This window comes from Ambystoma mexicanum, chromosome 12 (genome assembly GCF_040938575.1).
Source record: "Ambystoma mexicanum isolate Mex_15411 chromosome 12, UKY_AmexF1_1, whole genome shotgun sequence".
Lineage (NCBI taxonomy): Eukaryota > Metazoa > Chordata > Amphibia > Caudata > Ambystomatidae > Ambystoma > Ambystoma mexicanum.
This window is the reverse complement of record NC_090936.1, coordinates 225,107,991-225,123,379: the sequence shown is the minus strand read 5'-3', so window position 1 is coordinate 225,123,379 and position 15,389 is coordinate 225,107,991. Positions and strand designations below refer to the sequence as shown.

The 15,389-nt window shown below is 45.7% G+C and overlaps 1 protein-coding gene across 3 annotated transcripts in view; it reads left to right on the top strand.

Moving 5' to 3' along the window:
- The window catches only part of ANO2 (anoctamin 2), a 2,341,832-nt gene that overhangs the window by 875,299 nt on the left and 1,451,144 nt on the right, over positions 1-15,389 (top strand). For all 3 annotated transcript variants that reach the window (XR_011281759.1, XM_069628333.1, XM_069628334.1), the window contains one exon: positions 2,927-3,081. Coding sequence is in view for 2 of the 3 variants with exons in the window: in XM_069628333.1 (XP_069484434.1) it covers positions 2,927-3,081 (155 nt within the window). In the remaining variant the exon portion in view is untranslated. The remainder of the gene's footprint in view (positions 1-2,926; positions 3,082-15,389) is intronic.

Sequence of the window (15,389 nt, the reverse complement as noted above, 5' to 3'; positions counted from 1 at the left end):
GTTGTGCAGCTTTACAAATGACAGATGACACGATTTCTAGGAGGCTGTTCTAATTAGGTTAAAATAGTTTGGATTAGATTATTTTAACTAAGAGATTGGGTTCTGCACAGTTCTGGCGGATACTCACTCCTAATTTTGAAATGAATGGGCCTCGTCACGGATCTGGTCAACACGTCCAGCGGCAGTTCTCTCTGCTCGGCGGGTCAATCAGGCACCGGTTCTGCTCACAGCAATCCGGATCTCTGGTTCTGCTCACAGCGGTCTGGGTCTGGTCTGCGGTTCCAGCACAAGTTCTTGGCAAAGAATTCAAACAGCTCGCCCGGCTGTTGAATAGTTTGGTTAGGTTTGCTGGATTCTGAAGGCCTGCTGAGAATACTTTTGCTTGCAGTGGGCCTTCTTGGTTCAAAGTTCTGTAGTCTATGTTTAGCTTGGAAGTCTAAGTGTTGGATCTCTGGATGTGAAGTCGTCGGTCAGCATGCTCCGCAGCAAATGGAATTGAATGTCTCTACCTGTCCCAGCAGTCTCTTTTTATGTGTTTTGGAAAGTGGGTGGAGAGGCTAGCATCACTAAGCCTGCCCCTCTCTTGATTTGATAGGTCAATAGATTCTTTGGTCCCTGATTTGAGAAGGGATAGTGTGTCAGAGTCATGTCATTTTTATGACCTGCAGAAATGACACTCCCCTGGTCAATGTGCACACAAATCTATTCCTGATCCAAATACATATTTCCCAGGTACACAGTTGTTTGACATCACATACACACATCATATATTACTAAAGATAGTCCCTGTCCCGACTCTGGTGTTTCTAGGAGATTGCATTCAAAAATGGCAACCTATTTTCGATTTTAGTGGGTTTTGCAACATTGGTTTTTCATTAAAAATTATACAAAGGTACATTTCCCTTCCACATATATCCCAGTAACTTTCCATGTCTCTAGCTTAAATACAGTGTCTACAATATCCATAATAAGCGGGGTTTTGCCCCAGAACATGGTACAAATCGGAGTTTGGACTCAAATCGTGAGGGCGTTTTCCATACTAAGACTCTCAAGTTGTACATTCCTGTCATTTGGTTACAATAAGTTATCACAGTTTCTATAAAATATATATTTGTTGAAATTCAACTCCCCAAAGTGTTTGGGTCCGCCTCCAGAAGTCTGGGTGGGTCAGTGATCACATGTCTCTCCTTGCTGGCAGAGGGCTGTTGACAGGAAACACTCAAAATTAACATACCCCATTCAACTGAAAGGGGCTATTGTCTCTCTCCTCCAGGCTGAAGGGGAAACCCCCTCCCTCTCACTCAGAAGGGCCATGTGATATCCTGCCTCCTGTGGTGAGTCTCTGGGGTGTTAAGAGTTCTCAGCCTCTTGGCCTCTGGGAACAGCAGGTGGCTAAGATTTTCAATTAACCAACATGCTTTGAAGTCCCTGCCCCTCTTGCAACTCCTAAATACAGTTTCCCTGTCAGAGTTTAGACTGCTAGCGCCGCCTTGGGGAATTTGTCAGTACTTCATCCATTTTTGAGTTGTCTTGAATTACTGCATTTCAATAGAGTGGTCTTTCGCTTGATAGTATAGGACCCTTGCTTAACATTGTTTTGATGGCATCCTTACAGCAGAGTGGTGATGTGGAACCCCCCACAAGAAGGTTGTATCTTTGGAGTGGTCTCGTGCCAACTGCGCAGTTCTCCTATTCTGGCGTGAATGTGGGCGGCGATAGCTCATCCCCACATCCACCCAGTCTATTGATTTAGTTTGTTCTGGGATAGAATATTGGGCGGCGACAGCTCATCCCCACATCTACCCAGTCTATTGATTCAACATGGGTCAAAACCCTTGACATATGGCACCCTGTCACATTTACTCTCCACCAACCTCTAAGTATATTTTTGCTATTACTATTTATGTATTACTGTTGGAGTATTTTATTGTTTTTGTCTCATACGTGTTGTTTTAGCTAAACCTACTAGAGCAGAAAAACGTAGGGTGAGCGGAAGATGCCTTTTTCTTATGAATACACATTCACCTTACTGAAGTGGCATTGCTACTTTCTTCTGCATGCTTGTATGGCATTGTGATTTGCCAAAAGGTTAACATTCTTAGTTGGAACAGGTTGCCTCCACTGTCAATCTAATGACAAGATTCCTAGATGCCCAAAGCTTGACTGAATAGTGTTTGATTTGCTCTACTTTTTTATTTAAGTGCTTGCTGGCTCTATGTCAAATATTTTAACAATTGTTTGTGATAGTGGGATATGTAATTGTTGAATAACCATTTCTGCTGCTTTTCAGACTCCATTCTTTTATATGACTACAAACTCCCTTTTTCTCTAAAAATGCTCGTTTGGTTTGGCGTGTATATACGCTAGGTTATCTTTTACATATTCCATAATTGCATATACAAAATGGTTGTGTTTTTCATTATTTGTTTATGTACTCAATTATTTTTACTTTAGCGACTATTGCTTGGATAAAAGACTCCTTTCCCTTCACAAATAGTGAATCATTTTGAAAATCTAAAAAGTGCACTAAGTTGCCATACAGTGAATTGGGGAATATATAACTGTACATTTTGTGGTGCAAATAGTGAATTGTTATTTTTTTTAAAACAAAACGATAGGTTTGTTTTCATAAAAATATGTCTACGAAAGTATTAGGAGAAATCAGGGAAATATACAATTTCACCATTAAAGCTAATTTAGAATCGAAATCCATCCAGTTTAATGTTGGAGCAAATTACATTTGCACACATTATGTTTGTACACTACACTTAAAGATGCACATGTAGTTTAGGTGAAACCGATATACAGGAGATTAAACATAAAGAATACTGGAATTTGACATGTCACCGAAGTTGTACACATGTTCACTTTCAACATAAACAGTACTTTGTATTCTACTGTAATGGATGTTATTTACTTTTTTCAGATGTATGAATTAAAGCAGGATGGGGGCATTTTTGTGAAGCTGCATGCAATATGGCACAAAATATCAAAGCCTTTACAGCCCAACGTGCCACAGCTCAGTGAAAACAAAAAGATGAAATCGTTATCTTATCCCTTTTCCAGAGACAAAATGCATTTGTAAGTATTCATATCTTAATACGGAACAAACACATGACAGTGTAATGCATGGCGTGCGATTTGATGTGTTGAAAGCATGTTCCCTTGCCTTTACTTAGAAAGCATTCCTTTTTTATTTTGTATGGGTGTTTCATACCACTTTCTTGATCGGCTAAATTCGAGGCATGAGTAAGACGGGAACCAGATTCTTAGGTTGGAAAGCTGGTCAGCACATGCCCCATCTTCTAGCAACGTTCTGCGCCATACACCGACCCTTTGGAAATAAAGCATGCCTTTCTCTACTTTTTGTTTTGCTCCAATTACAACATATTTTCTTCTCCAAAATACATTTCTGTTGACACTGGCACTAAGCTTCTCATCTCATTATTCCAGCGGTCCACAAATTAATACAGAGGTCTGAAGCATCCTTTTTAATTAAATGCATTAATCAGGGCCACTAATTGAACTACTTGGTATTTTTAACCAGTGTGGGTATTTTCTTTATTTTTCTGAACCAACGCGTAAATCATTTTTTTTTCAGAAATGTAGTAACAATCTTGCATGATTTGATTTGTTTGGTTTATGAAGTTATTTCTCAGCAGCAGAAAATGTCCTCCTACATTATTTCGTATCTAAATTCTGAGAACAAGTTGTGTTCAAATTTAAAGAACAAATTGGTTTGCTGGATTTGCTTGAACATAGAGAGGAGCTAACTGCATTTTAGTCTATTATTTAAGTGATCACTTGTCGTTTAACTAGAAGAGACCCAACCAAGGGTGTTACTGGAAGCAGCATTCGCGAGTGATTGGTGCACTTGTTCAAAAACCCTGAGAGATGATGGTTCAATTGCAACCTGAAGAACAGCTTTGTGTTTTTTTTGCCTTGCACACTAAGACACGTTGTTGCTCTCTTCTAGGCTTTAGGATGTTAAAATGAATATCTGACATTCACTAGCCCACCCCAAACTTGCATTGAACCTTCAACTCTTTCTGCTTCTGAACCATACATGGAGTTTACACTGGAGGTTCACGCCCGCGTCTCTAGCCACGTAGCTACCTGATTGTCTGATCTCCCTTCGCTGGGAGTGAGTAGACAAATCATGAACTATGACCCAAGAGAATACCTGTAGACTCTAGATGTATCAGAAAGTTTAATTAAACATGTGATGTCTTAATGGATTGACACCTGCACCAAATAAGCAAACGCCTGGGCTGGCTTTGTCTGGTCAAAGCATTAATCTTTATTAGTACCCCGGCGAGAGACAATCAGAATGCAACAAGCATTCTGATTGGCTCTCGTCAGGTCCCTACCTGGCCGGGAATCCCTCCGTCGGGATTCCACGGCCTTTGTCCCCGGCGGGGGCGTGGCAGCCCCTCAGCCAATGAGGAGGCTCGAAGCGGGGCCATCCCTGCTCCGAGCCTCCCCGAGGCTGAGAGGCTGCCTTTGCCCCAGCCGGGGACTCAGGTAAGTCTTTTTTTTTTTTTTTTTTCTTCCCTCCCCTTCCTCCCTCCCACCCACCCCCTCAACTTACCGTCTGAGAAGCGCTGGTTCAACCTCTGAAAGGTGAACCGTGAGGTCCCGCAACAGTGCCTAATCCGCTTGCCCGGAGAACGGGAAAGAGACACACAAAGCAAGAGCAGCAGAAAAATGGAATGCCTTTGCCATTCTCCCAAATGGTTAAGGTTGTGCTTCGATATACTTCGTGCTTTTCCTTAAACCATCACTTACCTGCTTTCAAGCATTGCGGTAGCATCCATCTTAAAACCGGCCGCGTATCGCGTCTCACAACTGCACTGAGGCTGCATTTCCATCTAAGGGAAGAAAACAGAATAGAGACATTATTGCGGGCACAAATAGGAGCAACATATAAAGACATTAAACAGAACAAACAGCATCACAAGAGCTCAAGAAAGACTTACTGATCGTAAGGAGAAGCATAGTCGCAGCTGGACTGGTCTAATCCTTATCAGGGATCAGTGAAGGAACTAGATCCCATTCGAGGTGCCCCTCCCAGAAGTAGTAGGATGAAGAGCTTATCTGTTACGCTCACCTGGTATCCATGGGGACGCCACCCAGCCGTAGGGACTCTGGTATCCTTCTCTGCGGTTCCCAGGTGTGACCAGCAGGGAAGTTCTTCCTGGAATACAGGTGGGCAATGTTCAAGACTGGGCAACTGGGGTAAGCAGCCCCCCCACCAGCCCCTCTGGACCTCTCCTCACCTTGTTGTTAATTCAGGTGTGCTCTCCGCCCTACCTTCTTGGCAGGGGCGCATTGTCCTTTGTGGGCGAATGCGATCTAGTTACTTCACTGATGCCGGCCCGCTTTGAGTCTTTCAGGTAGGTCTCATTGCTGTTGTATATTGCTGTTATTCTTGCATGCCTTTCTTGGTTTAATAATTGTCTCTTTCTCTTCCTTAGGTGCGCGGAAGTCCAATGTGATGCATTGGCTGAATTGGTGGCGTATAAAGAGCGATATGATGCGGTAAGTAGGCGCTATGCGCAGCGCTATGATGCCTTGCCTTTGCTAACCTGTTGTCTTTTCTTTCACATAGATCGCGGTGCTCACCCGGTGTATGAAATCCCGAGGCGATGCTGGTCGAGGGGCGACTTGCGAGGTAAGCTTTCCGGCACAGTTCGTTATGTTGTAAAAGTGTCTAATGTCTTGTTTCTTCCTTTTTTGCAGATCTGTCGGGTCCGGGAGACGCGCTGATCCTAGGATGCTGTTTGCAGGAGCTGTGGGCAGCTAACGATGAAAATTACAGGTAAGCTGCTGCTGCTAACGATGTCCTTTTGTCTCTTTACAGATGCTGTTCTTCCAAGGTTCACGGGTACAGCTGAACACGATGAGCGTCACGTTGCAGGATTGCAAAGTAACGCGAAGCGTGTTATCCAAGTCGGGTGTGGTTTAAATAGCTTCAAGAAAGTAGTCCAGGTAAAGTAGTTCCTAGGGTACCACACCCAAAACACTATACCGCATAGCTTGGTTCCAAGTAGCCAAGCTATGTGGATGCCTCCATGTTGGCTGGCACTTGAAATAAAGTAGTTCCCTAAACACAAGTCTTTATTAAGTATGAGCCTGGCGCCAAATGCGCCAGGACTGGCCCCAAGAGGGCCTAGGCAAAGGATGCCTAAGTTTGTTGGAGACCCGAGCCAAGACCCCTCTTGGCCCATGGGCTTGCCAGGGGGGTTTCTGGATGTGGTTCGTGACACCACTCCCCCCCAAGGCCCCTCTCAAAGTGTTCCTTCTGTCCGGCCCAGGTTTAGTTGGAAAGTTTCGATGATATTTTTTGATCAGACGTGGTGCATGTCTTTCTTGGGGTCCAAATCCTTTCCAATCAACTAGATAGTATAGCTTGCCCCTTGAGTACTTGGAATCCAGGATGCCTCTGACTTCGAATTCTGGTTCTCCATCAATAAGTATGGGTTTTGGTGGTGTCCCAATCCGTGTACCGGGCTGCATTGGTTTTAAAAGGGCCACATGAAATACCGGGTGGATTTGTAGGTTAGGTGGTAAATCTAGTTTGGCAGCCGCTGGATAAATAATTGCCTTGATGGTGTAAGGCCCTAAGTACATGGGTTGAAAGGTCTGGGTTCCTTTGATGGGTACAAATCTGGCAGCCAGCCAAACCTTGTCTCCTACCTGATAGTCAGGGGCTTTTTTCCGGTGTTGGTCAGCAAATTGCTTTTGCTTTTCTTTGGCGAGAATAAGAACTCTTTGGCCTTTTTGAAAGCCTGAGTGATGTTGGTGTGAAGGGTTTTTACTGCTGGCATTTCCAAACTGGTTGGGAGATCCAGTTCTGAGGTACGTGGATGTCTACCATAAAGGGTATAAAAGGGTGTTTGTCCGGTACTGGAATGCAAGGAATTGGTATATGCATACTCGGCAATCCATAGTAAGTCTTTCCAGTCTCTTAGTTCATGGTGCAACATGCACCGTAGGTATTGCTCGAGGGTCTGATTGGTCCATTTGGTCTGACCGTCCGTTTGGGGGTGATGGCTAGTGGATAGCCGGGCGTCAATTTGCGCCATTGCACAACACTTTCTCCAGAAGTTGGGGACGAACTGGCTAGCTCGATCGGAGATCATGCCATGTAGTTTAACAATACCATCCAGGAACATTTTGGCTAAAGTGGATGCGTCAGGGAGGCCTTTGAGCAGAATAAAGTGTGCCATCTTTGAGAATAAGTCCACGACTACAAGAATGGTGTTAAACCCTTGACTGGGAGGTAGGTCAGTAATGAAGTCAAGGGAAAGAGTGTGCCATGGAGTGGGAGGAATGTCCAAAGGTTGCAGAAGACCAGATGGTTTTTGTTTTTGCGACTTATTTTGTGCGCAGACTCTGCAGGACTGTATATATTGGATGACGTCTTTACGCCAGGCAGGCCACCAGAAGTTCTGTTTTACCTTGGCTAGAGTCTTGGTGATTCCAGGGTGCCCTTCGATCAGAGAATCGTGATAACCTGAAATGATTTTTTGTTGTAAGTCCTTGATAGGTCTGTACAGACAATCCTTAAAAAAGGGTTAGTGATCTTTGATGGAATATTGTTCCCCCTGCGCTTGCCATGCAAGGAAAGTATCTGGATTCATGGTTCGTTGAATCTCGTTTCTCAGTTCTACTTGGGTTAAGGCCGTAGTGAGGCCCAAGAGTTTGTCTTCCGGTATGATGGGGACTGGGTCTGGGGTCGTATACACTATGTCATCAGTGCCTGTACGAGAGAGTGCCTCAGCTTTTCCATTCTTGACCCCTGGTCGAAATGTGATGACATAATCATATTCAGCGAAGAAAAGGGCCCACCGCAATTGACGTGAAGACTGGGCTTTAGCTGTTTTAAGATATTGCAGGTTTCGGTGGTCCATGATAACTGTAATTGTGTGCCTGGCCCCCAGAAGATAGTGCCGCCAGGCTTTAAAGGTGGATTTGATCGCCAAGAGTTCTTTTTCCGTGATGGCGTAATTAATCCCCAGAGGTGAGAATTTCTTCGACCAGAAGGCCACTGGATGTAGCTGGCCGGTTTCTGGATCTCTTTGTGAGAGGACAGCTCCCATTGCTATACTGGAAGCGTCCGTTTCCATGATATAATGAAGATCTGGGCGAGGATGTCGCAGGATTGGCGCGGAGGTGAACCTTTTCTTAAGTTCCTGAAAAGCCTTTTCTGCTTCTTTGGTCCAGGCAAATTTTTTGTTGTTTTTTCGTAGCAATACGGTGATCGGGTGTACGAACGGAGAGAAGTCTGGTATGAACCGGCAATAGAAGTTGGCAAAGCCCAACATGCTTTGTACCCCTTTTACTGACGTTGGTGATGGCCATTTCAAAACGGCATCTACTTTATGCAGGTCCATTCTGATACCTCCTGGAGTAAGAATAAAACGCAGAAACTCAATTTCGGTGACGTGAAAAAACACTTCAAGTTTTGCATATGTTCACGGAGCTTGGTGAGGACTGAACGGATGTGCTTGATATGATCCTGTTTTGAGGTTGAGAACACTAGGATATCATCTATGTACACTAGGGCGCAGACATCAATTAACTCTCTCAAGAAGTCATTCATGAAATATTGAAATGCTGCGGGAGCGTTGCATAACCCAAAGGGCGTGACTTGATATTCGTACAAACCGTATTTGGTACGGAAAGCAGTTTTCCATTCATCTCTGCTTCTGACCCGGACCAGGTGTCAAGGAGTTCCCCCTTCTCACCTGAGTTTGATCTTTGCTGGATTTCTTGATCAATGTCTTCTTGCAGACTGATTGAGTCTTGAATAAGGCTGCACAAGTCTCTTCCGACTCCAGCGTGCGTTCAAAGTTCCGGGATGCAAGGATCCAGGAATCCGGGAAATGAACAGAGTGCGCTACTAGCACACGTGTACAGGAATCAAGAAAGGAAGGAAAGGGACTAGGAATGGGGTAGGCTGGAAGCAGCAAGGGAAACAATACTGCGAGCTACGGAGCACACGTCTGGTCGCTACTTCACAATTGCATTGAGACGCGCGGAGCTGCGGGAGGCGTGGTCTATAAATAGAGCACGCTACGTCCAAGGTGTAGAGCGAGGAAGGTGTTTCACAGTGGACGGCCATGTTGGAAGTACAAGGGAGTGTAAGCCCCGTTAAGACGAGGACCAGGAAGTCCAAAAGGGGCATGTTCTGTAGTTCATGACAGCATGCCTTCTCCGAAGATCAGTTCCTCCGGGTTTGCCCGGGTGTATAAGGTGAAATCTTCTGAGTAGTCGAGGGGCCTGGAGATTAGAAAGTTGTTCCCAGGTTCTTTCACTAGGAGGATATCCCTTCCATTCAACCAGGTATTGAAGCTGACCCCGTTTATACCTGGAGTCACATATTCGGGATACTTCATATTCCAATTGGTTGTCAACCAGCAGAGGAGGAGGTCGGCAGGATTTCTGGGAGGATTGGGTGTAGGGTTTTAATAAGGATGTGTGAAATACTGGGTGAATTTTCTTCCAGGAGTCTGGTAGTCTGATCCGGTATGAAACTGGATTGATAATTTCCTTGATGGGAAATGGACCATAGTACCGAGGCGCCAACTTGTTCGGCCGTAGATGTCAGGGTAGTAATTTCTAGGACAACCAGACTTGATCACTGATTGCATAAGAGGGACCTGGTCTTCTTTTGAAATCTGCATTCCTCTTAGTCTGTGTTCTGGCCCTCTCTAAGTTTTCTTTGGTCTCCTGGTGTACGTTGATGAGGGTTTCTATCCAGGAGTCGACAGTAGGTACTGGTGTAGGATGAGGGAGAACAGAGGGTAGAACTGATGGATGGAATCCTTGGCTACAATAAAAGGGACTGGTCTTAAGTGCTGAATGATCGGAATTGTTGTAGGCAAATTCAGCCACGGGTATCATGAGCGACCAGTCATCCTGAACCTTGGTGACAAAACATCGAAGATACTGCTCCAGGGTCTGATTAGCACGTTCTGTGGCCCTGTTGGTTTGGGGATGATAACCAGACGAGAGGGCGCGTTGGATTCCAAAAATGCGACAGAGATGTTTCCAGAATTGAGAGACGTATTGAGGTCCTCGATTAGATATGATCTTGGAAGGAAGTCCATGGAAACGGAATATGTGTTCCAGGAAGATTCCAGCAAGCTCGGTCGAGGATGGCAGCTTACACAGGGGTGTAAAATGAGCCATATGAGTGAACAAGTCTATGGTAACCATGATGGTCGTGTATCCTCGGGAAGGTGGTAATTCCACAATGAAGTCTGTAGCAATGAATTCCCATGGCCTTGTTGGCAGTGTAGGTTGCAGTAGAAGACCCGCCAGTCTCTTGTTATCATGTTTATTTTGACTGCAGACAGTACAAGCTTTGTTATACTGCTGTACGTTGGTCTTCATTCCAGGCCATCAAAACTGTCTTTGTATAAGACGGAGGGTGTTGGTTATGCCACGATGTCCGGAGTGAAGGGTATCATGACAGAGGTTTATTATTCTTTGTTGTAATTTCTGTGTAGGAATGACCAGTGCATTGTCCTTGAATAAATATCCTTCCTTAACTCTTAGGTTCCATGGATTCTTCCTTGAAATATCCTTCCAGAGGTCAGAGGATTGGGTTTGCACTTGAATTTCATCCAGGAGGTTGACTGCTTGAGCTACAAAGATTGTGTGGGGAAACATCTTAGGATAGGCCTTGTCTTCAGTAGTTACATAGTCAGGACGTCGAGATAAGGCGTCAGCAATCATGTTTTGTGATCCGGGAACATGAGTGATTTGGAATTGGTACTGGGCAAAGAAGTAGGCCCAACGCTCCTGACGACTGTTCCTGCACTCCAACGACTATAGAATTTGAAGATTCTGATGGTCCGTGCGGACCTGAACTGGATATCTAGCACCCAGAAGTAGATGTCGCCATTCAGTGAAGGCTTGGCGGATGGCTAACAGTTCCTTTTCCAGGACAGAATAGTGTGTCTCACTGGGAGTCAGGGTTCGTGAGAGGTAAGCAATGGGGTGTTCCAGTTTATCCTCAAGTTCCTGCTTCAAGACCGCTCCTATGGCGTAGTTAGAGGCATCCGTTTCCACTAGGAATGGCCAATTTATGTCGGGTTGGGCCAAGATGGAGGCTTGCGTGAACTCTGTCTTTAAACGTTGGAATGCCTTATCTTGCGGGGTAGACCAGACAAAGGGGGTGTCTTTCTTCAAGAGGGCAACGATCGGCTGAACGATCTTGGAAAAGGTAGAAATGAACTTCCGGTAGAAGTTGGCAAGCCCCAGGAAGGATAGAACTTGTTTCATGGACGTGGGAGTGGGCCATGCCAATATAGCCTTTACCTTAGAAGGGTCCATACCAATTCCTTCTGGGCTAAGGAATCCTAGGTAGTGAACAGAAGTAACGTGAAACAAGCATTTTTCGGGTTTGGCTAAAGGTTTGTGTTCACGGAGTCACTGTAATACTGCCTTTACATGTTCTTCATGCTTTAGAGGATCCTTGGAAAAGATCAATATGTCATCCAGATAGACAATGATGAAGAGGAATAACATATCAGAAAACACCCTATCCATAAAACGTTGAAAAACTGCGGGGGCATTAGCTAGTCCAAAGGGCATGACTAGATATTCATAGTGACCAAAGGGTGTTCTAAAGGCTGTTTTCCATTCGTCTCCTTCCCGGACACAGATCAAATGATAGGCACCCCGGAGATCCAACTTCGTGAATATTACGGTGCCTCCCACAGCTTCCAGGATATCCGAGATCAGGGGCAGTGGGTACCGATCTTTGAGGGTGCATTGATTTAAGCCACGATAGTCGTGGCAAGGTCTAAGTTCCTTGGTGTCCTTCTTGGGAACAAAGAACAACGAAGCACCCGCTGGAGATTTTGAGGGTCTTATGGTGCCGTTTTCAAGGTTGGTATCCAGGTATTCTCGGAGGGCCTTTTTCTCTGGTTCAGAAAGGATGAACATTTTGCCGAAGGGAATGTATCTATGGCACAGTCTTCAGGTCTGTGAAGGGGTAAGGCCAGGACTATGGCAGTTGAAAATACATCAGCAAATCCCTGATAGGCCTCTGGGCCTTGTATGATATTGGAAACCATGAGTGGTCTTTGCTGGTCTCTTAATGGTTCTTTAGGGGGTGTCGAGGAGGGATCCAGGAATAGACAGTGGGACATATAAAACTCTGAGACTAGGAATAGTGATCCTGCTGTCCAATTGATATACGGATTGTGCTTCTGTAACCAGGGCATACCTAATACCATGGGGTAATGAGCTGACTTAATGATGTCAAATGTAATCCGCTCCTGGTGATGGTTTATGGAAAGCTGGATCTCTTTTGTCTGCAGGCTTATGGGTCCTGAAGTGAGGGGTCTTCCGTCGATTGCTTCCACTGGCTGCATGGTGCTTCGTGTCTCGTACGGAATAGGATGACTAACAACTCAGTCTTGATCAATAAAAATTCCCATAGCTCCGCAGACTACCAAGGCCAGAATGGGATAGGTCTTATTCTTGGAGGGCGACAGCAAGGCCTGTAGTATCACCAAATTGTTTTGTCCACGAGAGTTCAAGGATGTAATTGATGTGGAGCAAATATCTCTCTCCCAAAGCTCTGCTCCATCTAGGATTGGGAGCTGGCGTTTCCCGAACGCCGAGGAGGGGCTAGAGGACACTCCCTAACCAAGTGTTTGTCTGAGGCACAATACATGCACAACCCCGTATGAATCCTTCTCATTCTTTCTTGCGGGGATATAGGTCCACGGAAGGCTCCTATCTGCATGGGTTCTGGTTCAGAGACTGAGCCTGGGTTTGTGTCCATCTTGGTGGTACTCTCAAAGGACAGCTTCGGAGGATTACCTCTGTATTTCTTCTTCTCTGCCTTCCTTTCCTGGATACGGAAATCTATTTGCATGGCAAGGTCCATTAGTGCCTGGAATGAGTTTGGGTGAGCCACTCTGGCCAACTCATCCTCATTCAGTCCTCTCCTGAAAAGGGTAAAACTCGCCTCAGGGGACCAATCGGCTTCCTTGACTAATTGCTTGAATCGGGTAACATAGATGAGCATATCCTGGAATCCTTGATGAAAGTCTAACAGGCGTTCCTGGGCACTATAGACCGGCTCTGGACGGACAAACATGGTCTTAAGGGCTTGTATGATGCCGTCATAGTCATCTAGGAGAGCATCGCCGGAATTAACGAGGGGCGTAGCCCAGGTTAAGGCGTTTCCTGAAAGCTGGGAAATTATGAACCCCCACCTTAGCCCTGGGAGTTGAAAAGTAGTAGGGCTTAAAAGTAAAGTGGACCAAACATGAATCCAGGAATCCGCAAAGGGTTTTTGCCGACCCATCGTATTTGTCCACTATGCTGCCCAGCAACACACTTTCTTTTGTGGCAGAATCACGGGATAGAACTAATTGTTTAAGAGCGGTGTTTTCCGCCTTTAGATTCTGCACCTCGGTTGATAGCTCTTGCATGCCACGCATCAGGTCCTGGACGGTCGCTTCCATGTCCATATCGAGTTCGGTCGGTTGGCGTCTCAAACTGTCAAGGAGTTCCCCCCTTCTCACCTGAGTTCGATCTTTGCTGGATTTCTTGATCGATGCCTTCTTGCGGACTGATTGAGTCTTGAATAAGGCGGCACGAGTCCCTTCCAACTCCAGCGTGCGTTCAAAGTTCCGGGATGCAAGGATCCATTAATATGGGAAATTAACAGAGTGCGCTACTAGCACACGAGTCCAGGAATCAAGAAAGGAAGGAAAGGGACTAGGAATGGGGTAGGCTGGAAGAAGCAAGGGAAACAATACCACGAGCTACGGAGTACACGTCTGGTCACTACTTCGCAATAGCATTGAGATTCGCAGAGGCGCCCGGAGGCGTGGTCTATAAATAGAACACGCTATGTCCAAAGTGTACAGCGAGGAAGGTGTTTCACAGTGGACGGCCATGTTGGAAGTACAAGGGAGTGTAAGCCCCTTTGAGACAAGGACCAGGAAGTCCAAAAGGGTCGTGTTGTGTAGTTCATGACACCAGGTGGTACGGTCCTCGAAGATCCAATTTGGTGTAAGTCTGGGCATCTTTGACCTGGTCCAGCATTTCAGGGATAAGTGGCAAGGGGTAACGGTTCTTCACGGTGATCTGGTTTAATGCGCGGTAGTCAATACAGGATCTTAAATCCCCTTCTTTTTTCGGTACAAAGAACAAAGGACTGCTGCAGGGGACTTTGATGGACGGATGAATCCGTTTGAAAGGTACTGGTCTAAATAAGACTTCAGATGAAGGTTTTCAGGTTCCATAAGAGCATAGATTCTACCGCAAGGGACTTGAGCACCTAGAACAAGGTTGATCTGACAGTCATAGGGCCTGTGCGGCAGCAGCGTGTTTGCTTGGTCCTTCTGAAGTACATCCTGGAAATCGTGGTATTCCTCAGGCAAGGTATTAGTTACACCCAGGGTTGATGCTGTCGCTCCGGGAGTCGTTGAGATACTGAAAGCAGGTTTCTGTTCTTGATAATAACAGGCTGGGGAGCAGTCGCTGGGGAAGGTTAATTTCCTTGCCCGCCAGTCAATCAAAGGGTTCTGAGCGACTAACCATGGCATCCCTAGTATGAGCCGGAATTGAGGTGCCTTGATGAGATCGAACGAAATAAGTTCCCGATGTCCGTCCTGGCACAGCAAGGTTATCTCGACTGTGCATTGGGTTACGGGTCCGGAAGCGATTTCTCTCCCATTCAACGTAGTTACCTTGTCTGTAGTCAGCTTGGAACATAGGGGAAGCCCCATCTCTGCAGCCAGGTCTTGATCTATATAATTCCCAACTGCTCCGCTGTCGATGTATGCTTCAACGGCATGCATTCTTGACGACCGTTGGTTATTAATTAAGATCACCGGTATTGCAAAGTGTGAGGTTGGTGGCTCTTTTCTCTCACTCGACAAACTGACCTCTACGTTTGCCGAGCTGGGTAGTTTTCTGACTTAGATTCCTTCTCTTCATCTTTTTCCGTGGCCCCGACAAACTTCCTTGGAGGTTTCACTGGGCAGTCCTTCAGGAAATGCCCTGGTTTTCCACAATACAGACATAGTTGTTGTTGTCTCCTTTTATCTCGCTCTTGTTTTGTTAGTAGAGGTCGTACCCCTCTGATTTGCATGGGCTCCACAGTATTTTCTTACACTCGAGTTACATTGTCTCTAGATCGAACGTACACAACCCGAGCGTCCATTTTGGAATGGTCTGCTTTTCAGTCTTGCAACCGGTGGTCTAGTTGTACGACCAAATCTATGAATTCAGAACAGTCTCTAGGAGGATCAACCAATTGAGCTAGAACATCTTTTAATTTGCCTCGTAAGCCCCGATGAAACAACGTGGTTCTTTTGTTTTCAGGCCACCTAGCTTCAGCAACG